Here is a 19901-nt window from a genome sequence, read left to right as displayed (position 1 = left end):
TGGCCTGGGACCCTCCATACCGCAGAGGTGCAGCCTTGAAAAGGAAAGGAGAGGAAAGGTGGGTAGATGCTGGTAAAGGAAGCAGAGTGGCAGGTGACACCTTGGGGAACCAGGAGGAACAGGCAGAGGAGTGGCCCAGGCATCCTCCTGAAAGGACTAAATGTCCCACGACAAATGACAGGATAGCATTAAGCTGCCAGCTGATGGGGCTGTGGTACTAGCTGGCAGGTGAGTCTCTCAAGGGTTGACAAGACTCTGGGGCACATCCAAGCAGACTAACCTGTGCAGCATGGGATCCCCAGCCTCTGCAGCAGGTGGAAGGAGCACCAGGACAAGGTCACTCTCCTCTAGGCCCCCAGGCTGGGTTTGAACTTTCCCCAAGGCCTCTTAAAAGGCTGCTGGGGCTTCAAATCTATTGCAGTTTTTGGGTTCCTGCATGCTATTTCTTTGGGATAGCATCTTTGGGACCAAGATTGTTTTCAAATTTAATCAGGCTTAACCTTCTCCAAGGTTTCTTTTGGTCCTAAGAGTTCCCCCCAATCTCCCACCCCTCACCTGAAGGGGCAGGAGGTCATGGAGACAGCCATGGGGGCACTGTGGTGCCCTCCTGTGTGCCTGGCCTGCATGGGCTCTGACACGTTAGCTGGCCTCTACTTCCCAGTTTCTCTCCCTTGTGAGTCCTATCACAACTCGCATTTTACAGATGAGGAGACTGAGACGCAGGGAGTTAAGTGCATCAGCGGTGGGGGCCAGGCTGGGTCAGGGCGTCGGCTGCAGCCTCAGTGCTGTCCACCACCACCCGGAGACCCCTGGCCCAGGTTCCATCTGCCTCCTATGGCCTTTTTCCCTCATCTGACTGCTGCTTACTAAGTGGCGTCTCAGTCATCACAGGCCCTGTAACAAGAACACCAGGGATGAGGGGGTGGGGATTAAACAACAAACATTCAATCCTTACAGCTCAGAAAACTGGAAAGTCAGAGATCCAGGTACCAGTAGATTCGGTGTCTGGTGACATCCCTCGGTCTGATTTATAAACCACTCGCTGCCCACTGTTCACTTGTTTGGTGGAAGGGCCAAGGGAGCTCTCTGGTTCCCTTTTATAAGGGCACTAATCTCACTCGTGGGGACTCCACCCCATGACCTAGTCACCAAAGCCCCCACCTCCAAACACCATCATATCAGGCATCAGGGTTTCAAGATAAGAATTTTGGGGCGACATAAACATTCCATCTGTAGCTGAGAAGGACGGGTCCCAAGATGCTGTGGATCCTGCCTCTCCCTGGGGCATCTAATCAACTACAGGGCTGGTCCAGCCACGGGATGCTCACTGTTGTCTGCCTGCCTCCCCATTCCGCCCTGCACATCAGCCTCGGGGCACTGCCCCCCCTTCCCCGCCCCGCCGTGGGGGCGCTGGTGCTGACCCCAGCCCAGTGTCCTCTCCCTTCCCGGCAGCTATTTTGTCCTACTTTGTCAAGCAACACCGTCTTGGAAAGGCCAGCCGTGGCTGTGGGGTGGGCCCAGCCGCTGTCTGGTTCCTGCCAAGTCCTGGGAGGAGGCAAGCCTGACTGCGAGCGGCCTGGGCCTCAGCCCACCCGACGTCAGCCAGCTTGTGGTGTTGGAATTTCCTGTCTGATTTTCATTCCCACCCATCTATCCCTGCCCAGCACCAAGTGAGACAAAAACGCTTTTTAATTGCTTGCTCTAGAGTGCCATTCAGGATACTATTATTCTTATTAAGGGCTTCCTGCGGGGCAGTGCTTGGGCATCCAGGAGAGGCCTCTGGAAGCAGCCTATCCCTGGGATTATTATTGCAGATAACAGCATCATTTGCATCAGGCTTGCCTGCAGGAATGAGGCTTCCCTGGATTCGGTGCTTTTCTTCCGCCAGTTCTGGGGTTGCTTCGGCCCATGACTTGGTTTCCACCGGGAGAGGCCTGGGCCCTCTGAGTCCGCACGTCGGAAGGGTTGGCTTTTGAGACCAGGTTTCAGACAGGGCCGAGGCCACCCCAGTGAAGGGAAGTGTGCACAGATGCCACCTGCATGATTTCTCCAGCCCTGCCTGCCCCTTCCTTCCCGTACTTGGAAAAGCACAGACACGGGGTCGCGTTTCTTATGCTCCTCCAGCCATTTGGAGCCAGTGTTCAGAAGCCCTGGTAAATGAGATGGCGCCATGGACACCAGGATTCAGATGTCACACCAGGGTCATCTCTCTCAACACCCGGCTGAATTTCTCCAGCTGCAGACATTCTCCACTTAGTACGATGCATAGTAGGCACAAAAAGAGACACAAATAGGAAAGCATCTCTTAATTACTTACTGGTCCCAGTGGGAACTCTGGGGCTACAGGCAGGTGCTGGAAGTAAAAAGGCTAATACAAGCCAGCCATTTGCCCAGTGGGGTTCCCGGCAAGCTTTGTCAGCGTCACCTGGGCACTTTTTTTTTTTTTAATGGCCACACTGTGCCATGCAGAAGTTCCTGGGACTAGGGGTTGAGTCGGAGCTGCAGCCGCAGGCCTATGCTACAACCATAGCAATGCCAGAGCCAAGCAACATCTGCAACCTACACTGCAGCTTGCAGCAAGTCTGATCCTTAACCCACTGAGTGAGGCCAGGGAGTGAACCATCATTCTCATGGGCACTATGTTAGGTTCTTAACCTGCCAAGCCACAGTGGAAACTTCAACCTGGGCACTTTTTATCAATGCAGATTCTCAGGCCCACTGAGGCCACCCCTCTGGAGGTGGGGCCCAGCAGTGGTGTTTTAACAAAGCCAGCGGGTGACTCTCGGGTCTGAGAATCCCTGAGGTTAGCTCCTGGAAGGTGCTCCATCGTGTCTCTTGTGATGGATATCTGTATCCCATCACTGAAGCCCTGAGAGGCCCCAGAAAGAGAGGAGTTTCCTGGTGGCTCTGTGAGTTAAGGATCCAGGGCTGTCACTGCTGTATCATGGGTTCAGTCCCTGGCCCAGGAACTTCCACATGCTGTAAGCATGGCCAGGAGGAAAAAAAAGAAAAAAATACAGGAGGGGTCCGGTGGTTTTTTTGCTAGCACACATTGGGTACAGTTCCATGTGAGGGCGCTAGTGAGTCTCCTGGACTCATCCACATTGCCTTCCAGCCTGAGGAACCCATCATCCTCCCACTTGTGTCCAGCTCTCCCAGTCCTGGCCCTTTGAGGGCTCAGCTCCAAAACCACCTCTTCCAGGGAGCCTTCCTGGCTGCCCTGGGTCCTAAGGAAATCTCCCTTCCCTGACTCTGAGGCCATCTGGCAGCCTGTGCCCATGGACCCCGCTCTCAATCTTTGCAGACAGCCTCCATGGAGGTGCCCGGTGCACTGCCTGTGGGCACAGGTGGTGCTCCTTGCTGTCTGGGGCCTCCAGAGCACTTGAGCAGCAGCCCCCTGTTTTGACAGAGCGGAAGACTTAGACGGGCTGAGGGCTGTGGGTGTGACTTCCATCCTCCGGGCTGTGATGGGTCAGGGATTAAGAGTTCTAGGCTGGGTGGTGGGCAGCTCCGCTGTGGATTCCTGAGGAAGCTGATGAGCTGGACCCGGTGGGGGCTGCAGCCTGTGCAGGTCAAGGCCAGGCTACAGGAGCAACATGTCTGAACTGCATCCTGTCTCCAGGTCAAACCTGCGTGCTGAGGGAGGGAGCATCCAGTCTCTTCTGGACTGGAGCTGGTGTCGTCATTTCTGGTCCTTCTGGGGAGGCTTGAGCTCCACCTTCCCTGAGACGTGGGTCTGGGATCTCCATGGGGATGGGAGAGAGCATAGGGTTCGAGAGGAGCCCAGCTTCAGTGGCTGAAACAGAGACTTTAGCCACTCAGACCACGAGCTCAAATCCAGCAACAGCTCAAGGGCTGGCAGATCTTCCAGGTTAAACAGGGTACAAAACAAAAGTGCTGGTCAGGAGTTCCCTGGTGGTCAAGTGGTTAGGATTTGGCGCTTTCACTTGCTGCGGCCCAAGTTCAATATCCGGTCTGGGAACGGAGATCCCACATCAAGCCACTGTGGCCAAAAATAAAATATAGGTGCTGATTACCATCCCTTCCACAAATGATTAATCCTTTTTCTTTTGCAAAGCACCTTCATGCTCACAGTCCCTGAAGAGTTAAGCAGTTGAATTGACTGAGTCAGGCACTGGGCTTGGAGTAGAGGGTAGCTTTCTTGTCTCTATTGGGAAAGTCCTCCCCAGAGGCACACAGTCCAGGCCATTGATCTCCCCCTTGTTTCCTGGAGGGGAGAGCTGGGTTTGAAGCCAGGAAATTGGATCATATGAGGCCCCGTCCTCTGAACCCACCCTCCAGCTCATGGGGACATCACCTGCTTGGGACCTCTCTGCCTTGGGCTTTGGCCACTGACTTTCCAAGAGCTGAGTTGTTGCTGCAGCCCAGGGAGATGTAGCTGAAGACAGAGGAGGAAGTCGTGCCCCTTTTTTTGGCTGCACCCATGGCATGCAGAAGTTCCTGGGCCAGGGATCAAGTCTGTGCCCCAGCAGTGACAACGCTGTGTCCTTAACTCCATGAGCCACCAGAGAACTCCTAAAAGCTACCTTTTGTTTGTTGGTAATGATTTTTATTTTTTTCCATTATAGTTGGTTTACAGAGTTCTTTCAATTTTCTACTGTACGGCAAGGTGACCCAGTTACACATACATGTATACATTCTTTTTTCTCATATTATCATGCTCCATCATATGTGACTAGACGTAGTTCCCAGTGCTACACAGCAGAATCTCATTGCTAAAAGCTACCTTTTAAACAAAATTCACAACAGTGTTCACTGGAACCATGAAGCCGCCTGCAACTGCCTCCCCTTTGTATCTGGTCTGGGGCAATACGGCACATACTGGGGAAGAATCATGGGGGTTGTTGGAGTCTGGATGGCCAGCCTGAGCCTCCTGCCCGTGAACTGAGGCAGGGGGTGGGTGGGGGGGGGGGAGTGGCAGTGGCTTCAGCAAGGATAACTGTGTCGTGTCCAGCAAGACAGACATGTAGAAGAATCTTCCTGCAGTGCCCTTGAAGCCCATGGCCCATCATTTCTGCCTTTCCCCACTCTGAGGCAGTGGCCCCCATAGCGCACACGTCCCCTGATGATGGCGCATCTGAGATCTAGTCTGATGCATCTTGGTGTCCTGTACCCCAAAAGTTGGGGAATAGGTGACTCTTGTTCACTTCTCCTGGATTCACAGAGATGGGGAAGGGGGCTCCCACTTACTGAGCCCCTGCTCTGTGCTGACCCTGTAATATGCTCACAACCTTTGGGTTTGTCATCCTGTTTTACAGATGAAGACACTGTGGCTCAGAGCCCTTGTCACTTGCTAGCAAATGACAGAACTGGGCTTCACACCCAGTCTGTCTGGATGTGTGGCTCACCTACTTTCTACTCTTATCCCAAGCTCCTTAGACCATGGGGACAGGTCAGCCCCTTAGAATTGTCATTTGACTGATGGACAACTCAGGAGCAAGGCGGATTTCAGTCTGGCTGTCAAGCTCACTAAGCTTGACCTCAAGCCTGCTCTTCTGCTGTTTCGTTTTGCTTTTTTCCTCCACACTAGCTTCTTCCTTCTCCAAAGACACAGGTGTCTCTTGCTTCCCTGTCCTTCCATCAAGGGGAAGTGACCTGGCAAGTCATTTGCATGTTAGTGTGAATTTGTTTCCGTGACTTTCAAAGGTCCATTTCCTTTAAAAAGAAAAAAAATATATAGTGAAATAATTGCACTGGGTATGTCTTTTTGTTTTGTTTTGTTTTGTTTTTTGCTTTTTTAGGGCCGCACCTGCAGCACATGGAGGTTCCCAGACTAGGGGTCGAATTGGAGATGTAGCTGCCAGCCTACTCCACAGCCGCCTCGTCTGCGACCTACACCACAGCTCACAACAGTGCCAGATCTTCAACCCACTGAGCGAGGCCAGGGATTGAACCCGCAACCTCCTGGTTCCTAGTCGGATTCTTTTCTGCTGTGCCACGATGGGAACTTCTGTACTGGCTGTTTCTTAAGATGCAAAGAATTGTAAGGGAAAAGAACATGATCAGTTAGTCACGAATGGGGAATCCCAAGCAGAGTCCCTCATAGTTCCAGAGACATTGGGGGTCAGGAAGCCCTTTCTTGGTCCTAGAGCCATCCATCAGGCCACCCAGAGCCCATTCGCATGTCCCTCATGCAGCCGCAGCCCCAGCCTCCTACACAGCAACTCAAGTACATGGTCAGCTGCCCAAGAAGGACGGGGATCCCTGCCCTGTCCTGGCCTCTGGCCTCCTGCCCAGGCTCCATGGGCTGCACTGAGACAAGTGTCCCTCATTGTCACTTAGCCCTGTATCCGGCCAGGCCTCCTTCCAGAAACTCCCTCCCTCGGTCAGCGCCAGGGCTGGACAGCTCTTCTTGCCAAAACCCACCCCTTTCTCAGTCCCAGGCTTGGAGTCCATGTGCTCTTGTCCTGTTCCCTCCCCCAGCCTTGATGGGAATGACCACAGTAACTGGAGCCCAGGCTGACCTCTAGGAACTGGACAGCTCAGAGGGCCGGGGTGTCCCCAACTCATCCAGTCTTTCCTGGGGCCTGACTGCCTCTCCCAGGCTGGTCCCTTGGCTATGCCTCTAAGCCCTGTCCTCAGGGCAGCACCTCCCTGTTGTAGCAACACATGACTTCATCCCAGGAGAATTCCCCCAGCCTCCTGGCTGCCTGGGCACGTTTCGATGACCCAGATTCTTTGTCTGAAGCCTCTGCTGACCCTCTGCCCCATCCTCTCCAGCCAGAGTCCTTATTTACGGCGCATTAACTAGAGCCTGGCTTCCAGGGAAGGTCCTCCTTGCCCCCTTTCAGCGCCCTGCTCACTCTCACGGCAAGATCCTTAAACCAAGGACACTGACGACACTAAATGTCCCCTCCCCCCGGGACCACCAGCCAAGGAGCATTTGACGTTTCAACCTTAATGTGGAAAAATTCTGGAGTTTAAAAAAAAAAAGCCATCACGCCACCATCTTCCGCTCCTCAAACTGTCAGTCTTTCTGTGTAGGCTCAAAAACAAATGTGCATTTTTGTCAGAGGGAGAAGGGCGAGCCAGAGAAGTCTCATCTTAGAGTTTCTTCCTCAGAAACTTAAAAAAGAGAGAGATTTCTTTGAAATGGCATATGGTGTGTATGTGTGTGTTCCCCTATGGCGGAAGGACATGATTTCGTTTGGATTTTTTTTTTTTTAACTGAAAAAAAAAAAAAAGCCCAGAATGAAAACAATGTGTGGACGGATCTCATTCAGTGTGTCACTGGAAGGCCACCTTGTTCTTTACGTTCCTCTTTCTAAGTCCCTGGGCTGCCAATGGCCTCTGGACCCAGTGATGGCTCGGAGGCATCCAGAGTGGAACTTGCCCCCCACCTTGGCCAGGCTGAGGGGCTCCGGGTAGAGGGTCCCCCCTGAGTGTTTCCATCCAGGGTCCATGCTGGCCCAGAAGAAATGAACCAGCATCAGCCATCATCCCTCAGTTTATCTGGGCTGCAAAACTGGCCCCAGAAATGGTTGAGAGAGGACGTCCTTCTCCAGGTGGGCTCAGGTGACAGGGCTTAGGGCTGGGGGCTGAGACTCTTCACGAGGGCTGCCAGGTCAGTGAGTTTTAAAGGGAGGACCATAAAAATGAAACAGTGCCTGCATCCAGAGCCCCATCTGGGACCTGTCCAGGATCCCTCCTGGAGCCTCAGTGAGTCACCATCTGGGACAAGCGTGGCTCTTCCCGGGGGGAGGGGGGGGGCGGTGATCACACAGCAGCATTGTTCTGGTAGGAAGGAACGTGGAGCTGTCTCATCCCCATTGTATAGAAGGATAATACGAGACCTAGACATGATGTCCCCAAAGTCCCAGGGCCAGTCAGTGATTCCTGGCTGATGCACACCCTGCCCCCATGCCTGACCCTACTCCTGTGTCCTTTTGAAAAGTTTCATCAGAGCATACGATTCCCTGCTCAGGATCCCTGGGGGCTTCCCAAATCTCCCAGAAAAAAAATCCCAGACAAGGAGTTCCGTTGTGACACAACAGGGTAAGGATCTGGCATTGTCATTGCTGTATCTCCGGTTCCATCCCTGGCCCAGGAATTTCACATGCTGCTCGCACAGCCAAAAAAAAAAAAAAAACCAGAGGGACCTCTTCTGTCTCTCATAGCTCCACCCCTCTGCTCCAGCCCAAGTGGCCTTTGTGCTGAAATTATAGAGCTCTTCCCCTGCCTGGTTTGGTTTCCTCCTTAGCCTCTTCGCCCCGATATGATGGCATCAAGGCATTTCTGGTTTGCCCACTACCTGTCTCCTCTCCGGGGTTCTCTGTGACAGCAGCAATGCGGGCTGCTTTGTGAACACACACATCCAGGACCTGGAACAGCGCTGCTGCAGAGCAAGCATCAGGAGGATGCATGAACGAACGAAGGACTGTTCCTACAGTGACTGCCGTCCAGACATAGCCCCCTAGGGGTGTGAATGGACTGGGTCGTTTTTCTGAGGGAGGGGTCTGGACAGCAGATCCCCAGGTTGGGCTCCTAGCCCTTTCCGCTGCTAGCTGATCGAAGGCACAGCCCTCCATCCTGGGCCAGCACTGGCCACTGCTGGGGTGGAAGTGAACGCCCAGAGGCCCTGATTGCTGAGGGCCTGCTTGGTGCTGGGTCTGAGTCAGGGGAGACTGACACCAGCCGTCATTGCCTGAGCCTTGATCTCCTAGAGGTAGAAGCATGCCACTGTGAGCCTCGATGTTCTTTCCTGAGAAATGGGGATAAGAACAGGGTTGATGGTGGTCAAACTAAGGGAGACGCTATAAGCAAAGCCCCGAGAGACAGCCGACCTCCTCAAGGACGACCATGTGAGGCACATGCCCTCTGGACCTGGGCGGGGACTGCCACACTCCAGCTGCTAGCCATTGTAACATGTCCCTGCCCATGCCCGGCTCTGCTCTGCGGGGCCTTGGGTTGCCCTCCTGGCTCTGGCATCTTTCAGCCCCCTGACTTTGGGCTGAAGTCACCCTTGGCCTCATATGTGAAATGGGTACAGTAATACCTCTGCCAGCTGCCTCCAGGGGCTCTTAGATAGGCAGGGAAATGTTCAGAAATTGATAGAAGCAAGCCATGTTTCTTTTGTTAATCATACTGTAATGGGGTCCATCTGGCCACATTAAAACAGAGCCACAAAGACCCTTCCCTGCACATCTGGGGAGATGCTCACTGATTCCCTGCTGACTCCCCTGAGGATTCAGGGAAGCCCAGTTTGTCTCCAAGGCTGTAAGCAGGCCAGTGCTGGCCCTCTGCCCTCCCCAGGGTCTGCAACGAGCAGGGCGCATCTTGTCCCAAGCCCCACAGCTAGTGGATGGTATAGTCACAGTTTGATGATGGACCAGGGAGGCTCCAGATATTATTGGTAAGTCGGGCAAAGTGCTTCTTATGTGCACAGGTGCTGGGCCAGGCACCCTTCTGCAGGAACATGTTATCTTCATGGCACCCCTAAGGGTGGTCACTGCTACTTGGTTTTGGATGGACACAGGGAAATGCAGAGGGGACTCAAAGCCGGGCAGCTGGTGAGCAGCTGCCGTGCTCCAGGTCCCTGACTCCCAGAGGCTGCCTGGTCCACCTGTCCTTGTTTCCAGAGTCACAGCTGCACACCCAGCCTCGCCTGCTCGGAGCACACTGGACAGTGGGGAGAAGAGAGCAGTGGTTTCTATAGTCATCAGCTCTGGAAGGGAGCGCCCGAGCACGGGGATGGGGCCACATGCCTGTCGTGTCTCCTGGGAGCCCAAGGTGTGTGGAGTCTGCGTTTGGCAGATTGAGGGAATCAGGGTGAGCAGATTTGCTTTCTCTATCCCCAGTTGCCACGGAGGGCGTCAGGACTGTGGAATTCGGAAGATAAACTGAATATGTAAAGGGAGTTCCCTGGTGGCTCAGAGAGTTAAGGATCTGGCATTATCACTGCAGCTCCCGTAGTGCCAGTTTGATCCTTAGCCCAGGACCTTCCACAGGTCAAAGGCTCAGCCAAAAAAACCCTCCAAATTAAATATGTAAAAATGAATGTTAAATGTTTGGAGAAAATTTTTCCTCTTGTTAAGATCTCATAAGTGTTCAACCCAAGTGTCCGTTGGCAGGTGACTGGATAACCACAATGTGGTACATCCATGTAATGAGTATTATTCAGCCTTAAAAAAGGAAATTCTGGGAGTTCCCAATGGGGCTCAGGGATAACGAACCCAACCAGTATCCATGAGGATGCAGGTTCGATCCCTGGCCCCTTCAGTGGGTTAAGGATCCGGCGATGCTGTGAGCTGAGGTATAGGTCACAAACACGGCTCTCATTCTACCCCTAGCCTGGGAACTTCCAGCTGGTGCAGCCCTAAAAAAGAAAAAAAAAAAGGTCAATTTTATGTTCTATATGTTTTGCCACAATAAAAAAAGAATTCTTAGCGCTTACGATACAGTACCAGGATCTGCCTGCACAGAAGCAGTTAGAAGCATTATCTGTGTGCGTTTATTACTGTAGGGCTGGCCATTCGGCTGACCTGTGCGTGGGGAAAACAAACCCATGTGATTTCTTTAAACTCTTGAGCCATGCAGACTCCACTCTCACCCGTGCTGGCCTGTGGCCTTAAGTCTGAGTGTGCATTGACTGAGAAACCTCTGCTCCTTAGCCCTTTTCCCAGTCTAACTACTTTTTTAAAGAGCCTTGTTTTCCTAAGGCCTATAATTATGTTTGCCTCTAAGGTTCCCAGGATTTTTTTTTTTTTTAAATAAGCAAAGAGCATCCTACAATTATCACGATGATGTGTGAAGGGCAGGCCAAATGTGGACGGGGGTCGGGCACACCGTGGAAACCAGGACTCACGTGTTGGCCTTGGCACCTGGGAGGTGCCCGCCAGTGCCCTTGGGGTCAGTAATTAACATTAAGAGCTGGAGAATTAACAGACCCACAGAGGTGTCCACTGCGGGCTGCCAGCAGGACGGGACAGGCAGCTTGGTGGGACTTGGCCTTCCTGAGGCCAGCCGCAGCCGGGAGCCGGCCCTGCCTCCGCAGATGGTTCCAGGTCAATATTTCCCGCCCGTGTGACTGCGGTGTCTTGGAGGCCCTCACCCGGGGCTGCCTGAGATGGGCCAAGGCCCGTGGGCTCTGTCAGCCCTGATTTGCGGCTGAACCTGTCATCTGCCCGAGTTCAAAGAGTGCTTGGCTGCTTGTCTTTGTCAAGAGCGCGGTTGGGGATCTTTTATGTGGAAGATGTAGGGGTCTCAGGCTGACTTTGATTATTTATTCATCCCCCTTCGCAGGCGTGTGATAACCGGGCACCCCTGAGCCCCCCGTCCTGACTGCTCTTGCTCTGAAATTCATGGAGCTTTCAAGCCCTTTGAAAATTGCTTTTCGAGGGAGGGGCAAAGTTTTTGAAATCCTGTTTCTCTCTTCCCCTTTGCAGTTCCACAGCATCTTCTGCCACCGTTCCACGCCCCCTTGCCGCTTGACATGCGACACCAGGAGGGGAGGTACCATTACGAGCCCCATTCTGTCCACGGTGTACCCGGGTAAGTGCCACCTGCCACCCCTGCCTCCACCTTCCCGTTTGCAGTTCCCGATCGATTGCCATCATTCCCCCTTTGTCACCCAGGAGTGAAGAGGGGCTGTGGGCTGTGAACCCCACCTCCCCTCTGGTCACCTGAGAAGGCAGCCGGCTGCTCACCTCCCACCTGCATCACTGCTCTCAAGGCTGCAGGTGGTCCCCGTGTATCCACCTGCCTCCTTCCCCACCCAGGCAGTGAGGATGCCCTGCAGGTCAAAGTCCCATAGGAGTACCATGACCTTGAATATAGGTGGTCCCCGCATAATAATTCCTAGTGCCTCCTTTCACTTCCTCAAGTATCTCCAATTCGGACACTGAATTCTAGGGTCACCTGCTGTCAAGGACAGGTTCAAAGTTACACTTCCAAGCCTCACCTACTCCCTGCTTTTCGACCCCCCAGGTGAAGGAGTGTGTCACCTGTGTGTCTGTCTAGACCTACCCCTGCCTCCCTCACCCCCACCTGGGGTCTCAGAGCCTGGTGCTGATGTCAATTTCTTGGTCATTATGATGCCAAAACTTAACCCCTTGCTATCTCATCCATCTTGCTTCCAGAAGAGAGGCGGAAACCTTGCCCCCCACCCCATATCTCTGCTGCTCTCCACACCCACCTTGAAAGAGACCTACCTGGAAGGATCTAGAGGCCCCAGGAGTTCCTGCTGTGGTACAGTGGGTTAAGAATCCAACTGCAGAGACACGGGTTTGATCCCCAGTGGGGCACAGTGGGTTAAGGATCCTGCATTGCTGCAGCTGTGACGTAGGTTGCAGCTGTGGCTCAGATTCAGTTCCTGGCCTGGGGACTTCATATGCTGAGGGTGTGGCCATTAAAAAAGGGGGGCCCCAAGGCCCCTCTTGACCCAGCCTCTTCACCTGCCCCCACCAAGCTGCCAATTATGTAAGTGTCCCATGGCCCTGCCTGCCTGGAATGGCCCCTCCTCCTGGCCAACTCCTACAGATCCCTAAGCTCAGCTCAGGAGCCACCTCCTCCTGGGGGCCCACCCTAAGTAGGGGTCCTTTCCTGGTTTCCCACCACACTATGGCACCGGAATGAGCTGTTTTCACACCTGCTCCTAGGAGGTCTGAGCTTTTCTCTATTTCTGCTTCCACGATGGCCAGTGCTCAATAAGGTCACGGACAGTGTCTGCTGAGTGGAGAACCCCCTCCATACATTCCACCTCTTGAAGACAGACCCTACTCCTCTCCCAGCTGCTGCTGGAATAAAGTCAGTAAGATGTGGCGAGCACACACCATGTTCAGAGCTCTGTGCCTGAGCGGGAGGCAGATGACCCCTATTTTTGGGCACACACTGCCCACCCCCAGACAAAGCAAACCAGGATATTCTGTTTTCTCTTTTATATGTCTTGTGCTTTGAAATAATTTCAGGCATATAAAAAAAAGTTGCAAAAATAGTACAAAGAGGAGTTCCCTGGTGGCCTGGTAGATAAGGATTTGGTGTCACAGCTGTGGCATGGGTTCAATCCGTGGCCTGGGAACTTCCACATTCTGCAGGAGTGACCAAAAAAAAATTGTACAAAGATTTCCTGTGTAGCCTCACCTGGTTCCTCAAACGTTCACGTCTTACAGAACCAAAGACCGGTACAGTGCTCTTAACCAGTCGTAAATCTTACCTAATTTGGTCAGTTGCCTGCAGATGTCCTTTTTTTCCTGTTCAGGATTCAGCCCTTGCATTTCGTTGTTGTAACTCTGTAGTTATCTTTAGCCTGGGACATGGCTCAGTCTCTCTTGCCTTTCATGACCTTGACACTTTTTCTTCTTTTCTGTTATGGTTTATTATAGGATAGTGAATACAGTTTCCTATGCTGTACAGTAGGATCTTGTTGTTTATCTGTCTTTTATTTTATTATCTATTTTATATATAATAATTTGCGTCTGCTGATCCCAAACGCCCAGTCCATCCCTCCCCCCGCCACCCTTGGCAATCACAAGTCTATTCTCTATGTCTGTGAGTTCTGTTTCAGAGATAACATATTGTGTCATATTTTATATTCCACATATGGGTGATATTCATGTGGTATCTGCCTTTCTCTTTCTGGTCGCTTCACTTAGTATGAGAATCTCTAGGTCCAGCTATGTAGCTGCAAATTGTATCATTTCATTCTTTCTTATGGCTGAGTAATATTCCATTGTAAATATGTACCATATCATTTTTATAATTTATTTTTTATTGAAGTATAGTTGATTTACAGTGTTGTGTTAGCTTCAGGTGTACAGCATGGTGATTCAGTTTTTATACATATATTCAGATTCTTTTCCCATGTAGGTTATTACAAAATATTGAGTAGAGTTCCCTGTGCTATGCAGTAGGTCCTTGTTGATCATCTCTTTTATATATGGTAGTGTGTATATGTTAACCTCAAACTCCTAATTTATCCATCCCCCTCCTTCCTTTTTGATAACCATAAGTTTGTGTTCTATGTCTGTGAGTCTATTTCTGTTGTGTAAACAAGGTCATTTGTATCACTTTTTTTAGATTCCACATATAAGTGATATCATACGGTATTTGTCTTTCTCTGACTTACTTCACTTAGTATGATAATCTCTAGGTACATCCATGTAGCTGCAAATGACATTATTTCGTTCTCTTTTAAGGCTAACATTCCATTGTATATTCATACCACGTCTTCTTTATCCATTACTCTGTTGATGGACACTTAGGTTGCTTCCATGTCTTGGCTATTGTGATTAGTGCTGCAGTGAACATTAGGCTGCATCTGTCTTTTTGAATTATGGTTTTCTTCCGATAGATGCCCAGGAGTGGGATTGCTGGATCATATGATAGTTCTACTTTTAATTTTTTGAGGAACTTCCGTGTTGTCCTCCATAGTGGCTGCACCAGTTTACATATGACCTTGACACTCTTGAAGAAGAAAGGCCAGATACTGTAGAGAATGTCTTCGATTTGGGTTTGCCTGGTGTTGGCTCATGATTAAATCCAGATGATGCATGTGGGGGTTGCTCCCATGGATGTGGTGCTGTGCCCTCCTGGTGCCTCGTGTCAGGGACCCGTGACAGCTGTACTTCTCATCCTTGGAGATACTAACTTGGATCGCTTGCTTATGGTGAGGTCTGCCATGTTTCTCCACTTGAAAGTTAGTCCCTTTGTCATTATAAGTCTTTTGCGAGGCAATAATTTGATAAAATGTAAATTCCTGTCTCATCATATTTTTTACCCACTCACTTGAACGTCCATTGATGATTCTTGCCAAAAATGGTAACTACTAATACTTGCCAAATGGTGATTTTCTTTCTTTCTTCCTTCCTTCCTTCCTTCCTTCCTTCCTTCCTTCCTTCCTTCCTCCCTTCCTCCCTCCCTCCCTCCCTCCCTCCCTCCTTTCTTTCTTTCTTTCTTTCTTTCTTTCTTTCTTTCTTTCTTTCTCTCTATTTCTTTCTTTTTCCTTTCTCTCTCTCTCTTTCTTTCTTTCTTTTTCTTTCTCTTCCTCCCTCCTTTTCTTTCTTTCTTTCTCCCTTTCTTCCTTCCTTTCTTTATTTTCTTTCTTTTTTTTTGGTAATGCCTGCAGCATGCAAAAGTTCCCAGGCCAGGGATCTAACCTGTGCCACAGCAGTGATGACGCTAGATCCTTAACCCACTAAGCCACCAAGGAACTCCCAAATGGTGAGTTTCTATTTCCATGATCCCTACCACATTTATTGATTGTAAATCCACTATAAGGAAGGGCTGTCCCTTCCTTCCCATTTCTTTCTTTATTTGCTCATTTACATCTATCACATGAAGGTGTGGATATTCATGTTCTTCTACAAGTTATACTTGATCGCTGTCACTATGTACTGTATTGTTCAAATTGTCAGATTGCAACATAAAGAGTCCCTTCAAGTGATCCCCTGTGACATGTTGGAATTTTGCATTTTATTTTGATGTCTGTAGCTGGTCTTCATATGACAAGGAGCTGCTGCTGGCAGGCTTGTGTCCACTTGGTGGGAGGTGGGACCATCTCCACCCTCTGCCCGCCTCCCAGGCTTCTCCAGCTGCAGGTGCCTGAGACCACAGCTCAGGAAGTTTCTGGAAAGTGCATTCTTTTACAGCTGGTGGAGCAACCCAGATTTGCTCATTGGGTGGCATCTAAGAAACCTATGAGTTTAAAAAAAAAAAAAATCCTCTCAGTATCAGGAGAGCTGAGTCCCTTTTCAGGAGGGTATTGTATGGCTGTTTCTCTGCTCTGGAGAACTGTTTGGTTCAGTGACACTGATCCTGGGCACAGCTGGCCTGCAGTGAAGTGTTCCTTATAAGGGGCCCTGTGCTGGTCAGACACGTGGCAATGCTGAGCACTCCCTGGGGGACTGTCCAGGCAGGTTTGTGACACTGTGTTGGGGGAACATCCTGGCTCCTATGTCCCTACATACCTAGGGGCCAGGATAGAGATATAAGAAGACCTCACCTAGGAGTTCCTGTTGTGGCTCAGCAGCAATGAACCCGACTAGTATCCATGAGGACACAGGTTCGATCCCTGGCCTCGATCAGTGGGTTAAGGATCCAGGGTTGCCATGAACTGCGGTGTAGGTGGCAGATGCGACGGGGATCTGGTGTTGCTGTGACTATGGCGTAGGCTGGCCGCTGCAGCTCCAATTCAATCCGAAGCCTGGGATCTTCCATACGCTGCAGGTGCTGGATGTGTGAGGGGTGGGGAGGGGGAAGAAGAAGCCCTCACCATTGACAACTGCCATGTCTTGAAATAACTCTAACCTTGTGGGCAGGCTCTGCTGTAAACACTTCATACGTCTCATCTCACCTAATCCTCTCAACAACCCTGTAAGGTGTGCATTTCATGCCATCCTCATTTTCCAGAAGAAGGAACTGAGGCAGCACAGAGAGGTTAAATAAGCCATCGTTAGGATCACCCACTGAGGGAGTGGGAGAGTGGGAAATCTAACCACAGTCTTCCGAGCCCCGGCCTTTGGCTGCACACTGGCCTCTCTCCTGGGAGCCCAGGTATGACCACAGGTCCCCTGCATCGGTCTGGACAATTCCTTCTCAAAAGCTCATTTAGCCCTTTGTTAGGGCACTGCCCTCTAAGTCAGTGGTTCCCTAAAGCTCTGGACCAACAGCTTCAGCAGAGCCTGCTCAGAATGCAGAGTCTCAGTCCCCTGCCCAGACTTGCTGAGTCAGAGGCTCCAGGGTAGGCCTCCCATTTGTGTTCAGCACCCATGACAGGCCATGCTGCTGCAGGCTCAGGTTGAAGATGCTCTGGCTGCAGGCAGGACCCTGTCACTAAACTAGGGCCCCTCAGGACTCTCACTCCCAGGGTTAGTGGAGAGCTGTGGCCAGGAGGTGGCCCCTGAGTCTTCTCCAGGCTTTGCCACTCACCACTTACCAGCTCAGGGCTGGACACAGGCTTGTCCCCTCTCTGGGCCTGCTTCCTTCTTGGCCAGTGAAGGGCAGGGTGTGGGTAGAGCACCCAGAAAAGCAGAAAAGGGAGGTGAGAGGCAGCAGGGGAGGTCCAGCCAGGCCAGCAGGCCTGTGGAAACAGTTGTCACTCACTGTCCCGGATGGCTCTTTACTTCGTACCTAAAGGGCTGTGTAGCATTTTCTGTTGCTGGGGTAATAGATTGCCTCATGCTCCGTGGCTTAAAACGTATTCTCAGACCGTTCCTGAGGCCAAAAATCTGAAGGAAGTCTTATGGGCTTAAAATCAAAGTATTAGCAGAGCTCGTTTCCTTCGGAATCCATTTCCTTGACTTTTCTAGCTTCCAAAGGTTGCCGGCACTCTTCGGCCGGTGATTCCTGCCTCTCGCATGGCCTTTTGACCATCACATCACCTTCTTCCTCCGCTGTTGTAGTTTTCTCTGTCTGTCTCTCTTATAAGGATGGCAGTGCTTGCTTTTAGGGCCTTGAAGTCCGGACTAATCTTCCTGTCTCAGAATCCTGATCTCAATCACATCTGCCAAGAAGGTACCGGGGTTAGGACGTGGACATCTCTGGATGGCATTACTCAGCTCGTTTGTGATCACCAAGCCCTGGTGATAAGCTTTGCATCACCCAGCAGAAGACAGTAAAGGGTGTCAATCATGTGTGCAGCTGTCAGTCTTGTGTGCAGGTGTCAACCCTGTGTGCAGGGCCTGCAGGGGCTCTGCACTGAAGCCCAGTCCTGCTGTGTTAATTTACCTTCCTGATTGCCCTGTGACATCCGGTCAGAATCTGCATCTTATAGACGCAGAGGCTGAGTTCAGAGAGGTGCACCGACTTTCGTGTCTCATCCGTGCAAGATGGGCGTGCTTGCTTCTGCTCAAGGGTTGTGGAGCCCCCACCCCCAACAGGCTCCGCCTCCCCACAAGCCCGCCTCCTGCAGCAGTGGGTTTGTAACAGCTTCGAATTATCCCAGGGACAGTTGGTTCCTGCCCAGAACACAGGGTGCACGGGGGACACAGTGAGTGTTCAGGACTAGACTCAGATCGTGGAAACCCCACCCCTTCATCCCCCCAGAGGGGTGTCCCAGATGGGAAACAGGATAAACCCTGCAAGAAGAATGGCCCCCTGGTTGTGGCGTCTGTGATTAATACGGTCGGAGCCTGGTGGAGCGCCCAATCCATCACACCCTGCGGTAGCCTGCTCCTCCTCGCCGGCTCCAAATGTGTCTAATTACACAAACGCTGTGCAGCAAATGAGGTGCGGTGTCATCTCCCATCATTCTGCCCGAGCCTCTGTGGCTGCTCGGCACCCAGGACTGCTGCTCATTGGCTCTCTGGGCCCCGGTGGGCATAGCTCCACCTGCCACCACCACACCAGGCCACCTGAGCTTGAATCCCAGCACTGAAGGCACTAGGCTTGGGATGTTACCAGCTGTCTAAACTGAATGGATAACCTCAGTTTTCTCATCTGTAAAAGGGCACAATAATAGTACCTACCTCATCTACTGAGTGATCTTGAAAACTAAATGGGGCATGGAGTTCCCTGGTGGCTTAGCCTGTTAAGGCTCCAGCATCGTCACTGCTGTAGCTCTGTTAGTGCTGTGGTGTAGGTTCTGTCCCTGGCCTGGGAACTTCTATGTGCTGTGCGTGTAGCCAAAAAAAAAAAAAAAAACTAAATGGGGTAACATGAATAAAGCATTTAGAGCAGTTTGGAAACATGCAGTAGATGGTAACCAGGATTCTTATCACCGGCCTGTTAGAGAAGGGGGTTCACTGTGACAGAGGCTGGCCAGGGTGAGACCTTGGAAGAGTGCGCTGTCTGGTGGCTGTGCCGTGGGAAGGTGGCAAGTGGAGCTGAAGAGGTACCCCTGGGGATGGCGGGAGGAAGGGTCTTACTCTCCCCCAGTTGTGGACTTTGGACTTTATCCTTCTGGCCACCAGGAGCAGAAGGGAGGTGGGGTCTCATTTATTTTCAGGGTAACCCTAGGCGCTGTCAGAGGATGACAGGAGAAGAGGGGGTAGGGGTGGGAAGGAGACCCGCTAGAGCTGCCGGAACACTACTCCAAACACGCAGCTACGTGTGGGAGGAGCGGGGGGGTGGGTCAGAGTGTGGAAACGCCACAGGCCCCGCCTGGCTGAATGGCTTCCTCATCCTCGTGGTCAACTGCACCCCAGCCCTCTCCAGAGCCATCCTCCCCAGTCCCCTGGAGGTGCAAACCCACAGCAGACCTTGCATAGCTTAGTAACCCTCTGATGGTTCCGGGGCTCCAGGTGCAGCACCTGTCACCTCTGAAAACCGCAGGTGATGGGGAGACGAATGGTTAGGGAGAGTGCTTTTGCTGGGCAGGTTTTGACACCACTCCCCCTGCCCTGTGGTGGGGATGTGCCCCCCCCGCCAAGTTTCCCAAGGGCGGCACTGAAAGTCCTGCAGTATCCCCATCCCTGGTGACTGCTAGGCAGGAAGAGGAGCTCTTTGGTCCCCTCTTGGCCCTGCCTCTTGGGAACAGGCTCAGTGGGCATCGTGGGCATTAAGGCTGGGGCGGGGCACGGCAGGACCCTCAGCAGGAGCTCCCCACCTCCTTGGTGTGTGCGGAAGTGGGGGCTGCTTGGGCCAGGATTAACTCTATGCCTGCAGGGAGGGTGGAAGTTCACATTCCTGCTGCAGGAGGTCCTGCTGCAGGAGGCTGGGGTCAGTCCTCTACTCCCCACACTGCTTTCCGGGTCCTTTCCATCCCAGCCCTGCTCTGGGGTTTCAGAGAGGACCACTTCCAGCTGCTTCCCACCCAGAAGGGTTAGAGAGACCATCCCATGGAGAAGTTTCTCAAACCCAGCTGCAAATCTGAACTAGGATGTGTCAAAATGCACAATCCTAAGCCCTGACCCCAGAAGTCCTGGCTCTTTCCGGCTTGAGGGAGGCCTGGGAATCTGCATGTTTATAGGCACCTATAGGCCACCCTGCCTATTTTACACTCAAGA

At 52.0% G+C, this 19901-nt stretch overlaps 1 protein-coding gene across 9 annotated transcripts in view; it reads left to right on the top strand.

The window, feature by feature from the left end:
• The window catches only part of GLI2 (GLI family zinc finger 2), a 267098-nt gene that overhangs the window by 189442 nt on the left and 57755 nt on the right, over positions 1 to 19901 (top strand). For all 9 annotated transcript variants that reach the window (XM_084998151.1, XM_084998153.1, XM_021074615.2 and 6 more), the window contains 1 exon segment: positions 11406 to 11511. In XM_084998151.1, coding sequence (XP_084854277.1) covers positions 11406 to 11511 — 106 coding nt within the window.

This window comes from Sus scrofa, chromosome 15, assembly GCF_054392235.1.
Source record: "Sus scrofa isolate SSC_HxYL_T2T_F1_AM1 chromosome 15, Sscrofa_HxYL_maternal_Yorkshire_Landrace_v2.0, whole genome shotgun sequence".
In the NCBI taxonomy this organism is placed as follows: domain Eukaryota; kingdom Metazoa; phylum Chordata; class Mammalia; order Artiodactyla; family Suidae; genus Sus; species Sus scrofa.
The sequence above is the reverse complement of the archived record's forward strand: the minus strand, read 5'-3'. Positions and strand labels throughout refer to the sequence as shown.